The sequence below is a fragment of the Myotis davidii genome, unplaced genomic scaffold, assembly GCF_000327345.1.
Source record: "Myotis davidii unplaced genomic scaffold, ASM32734v1 scaffold198, whole genome shotgun sequence".
Taxonomy (NCBI): Eukaryota; Metazoa; Chordata; class Mammalia; order Chiroptera; family Vespertilionidae; genus Myotis; species Myotis davidii.
The window spans coordinates 1,801,756-1,803,607 of record NW_006291485.1 but is presented as its reverse complement, the minus strand read 5'-3'; the positions used below and the strand labels follow the sequence as shown (position 1 = coordinate 1,803,607).

Genomic DNA, 1,852 nt, shown 5'->3' with positions numbered 1-1,852 from the left:
GCCCATTCCTGGAGACAACCTCTGGGGCCAGGAAGTTTGGGGTCCCACAGAGCACTCTGGGAGGGGATAAGAGGGGGAGGGCTTAGGAAGTCTGCCAGACCAAGGTCACCTGTGCCCACCCTGAGAGACTGCTCCAAGCCTCCACCCTCACCTGTGGCATCGGCCCCCTGGCCCCACCCTGGCAGCCAGCCCCAGGTCCCCGATCTTCACCTCCATATTCTTGTTCAAAAAAAAGTTACCTGCCAGTGGGAAGGAGAGGCACGGACATAAGAGGGGGAGCCAAGCCCCAGCTCCCATGGCCCCCACGGTTCCCACAGCTCCCCCCCGCCCACACTCACTGAGCTTTAGGTCTCGGTGCACAATGCGTTGCTGGTGCAGGTAGCGGAGGCCGCTCACCAGGCCCCGCAGGTAGTAGCGCACCTCAGGCTCCGTCAGCGTCCGCCGCACCTCCAGCACGTGGGCCAAGGACTGCAGGTGACAGGGATGAGCTCGGGTGTACTTAAGTGGGCAAAGTGAGTGCAAGGAGTCTGTGAAGGCACCACCAAGTTCAGCTGGGGGCATGGCTAAGGGCAGGAGGGACACAGGTGGGCACAGGTACGCTCAGGTGGGCCCAGGTACCACGATGAGTATGAGATGAGCCTGGTGACCACGGAATAAACTGGGCACAAGTGAACACAGGTGAGCCTAGGATGGGATGAGCAGGTAGGCCTGGTGTGGGCCCAGGGAAGTGCGGATGGAATGCAGGGGTGGATGAGGTCAGCACAGCAGGCATGGAGGTGTGCAGGCGCCCTCGCCGCCCCACCCCCGCACACCTTGCGGCTGCAGTACTCCAGTACCATGTACACATGGTCACGGTCAGCAAAGTGTCCGTGGAAGGCCACGATGTTGCGGTGTCGTAGGCGGCTGTGCAGGGCGATCTCCCGCTCCACCTGCAGGCACAGTCCTGTGTCCACACCCTGCACACAGTATCCATACCCACAGGCATCCTCCCGGGCCTCAGGGCAGGGACCTCTCTGGGAACCCACTGGGGGCCTGGGGACCCTGGGCACTGATGGGGGGGCCATACCTTCCCAAAGGGGCGCAGACTCCGGACCCCGGACCCCCCACGCGGCACCACCTTGAGAGCAAACACAGTGCTGGTGGACATGTCGGTCAGCTTATAGCAGCGGCTGAAGGCACCCTTCAGGGAGGGATTCACAAGCTCAGTGAATAGGTGGCCAGGCCGCTGCACACACACACACGCACACACACACACACCTGAGACGCAGACACACAACTCACACCCTCATCCCGGACACTCCATGCAACACCTGGGAACAAACAAACACAGGGACACATCCACTCAGGCACAGAAAGCAGAGAGATGTGCAACCCATTCAGACACACACACACACACACACACACACACACACACACGCGCGCGCGCGCCTGGCAACAGCAGGACAGGGTTTAGAGAAAGGCGTGGAGATCTGTCACACCCTCGGTGGTGGCGTACCCACACCCCTGGACACACAACCCGCCAAATACTGGTTCCCGCCCGCACAACGCGCGCCCTGCAGACGGTTCACGGCAGACCAGGCGCCCAGACCAACGCCAGACCCCAAATTCGCGCGGGCACAACACGCACAGAGACGGAGCCTGGCGCGCACCCCGCAAACAAGCTGGACGCACGCCAGCCCTCTACGCTCAGGATCCGCGTGCACAACCCGCCCCGCCCGGACCCCCGCCTGGCCCGGCCTGGCTGCGAAGTCGGGGTTCCGGGGCCCCACCTTGCCGATCAGCTTCCCGCGCTTGTAGACGCCCCGAGCCCCCGGGCCGGGCAGGAAAGCAGAGACCAGCTGGCGGCAACTGC

At 63.3% G+C, this 1,852-nt stretch overlaps 1 protein-coding gene across 1 annotated transcript in view; it reads right to left on the bottom strand.

The window, feature by feature from the left end:
* PLK5 (polo like kinase 5) overlaps positions 1 to 1,847 on the bottom strand; it is a gene marked incomplete at both ends in the record, with an annotated part of 7,724 nt that extends 5,877 nt beyond the window's left edge. The window contains 6 exons of the mRNA XM_015564660.1: positions 3 to 56; positions 152 to 239; positions 339 to 468; positions 813 to 929; positions 1,067 to 1,180; positions 1,770 to 1,847. Coding sequence (XP_015420146.1) covers positions 3 to 56; positions 152 to 239; positions 339 to 468; positions 813 to 929; positions 1,067 to 1,180; positions 1,770 to 1,847 — 581 coding nt within the window. The remainder of the gene's footprint in view (positions 1 to 2; positions 57 to 151; positions 240 to 338; positions 469 to 812; positions 930 to 1,066; positions 1,181 to 1,769) is intronic.
* Positions 1,848 to 1,852: the final 5 nt, after the last annotated feature.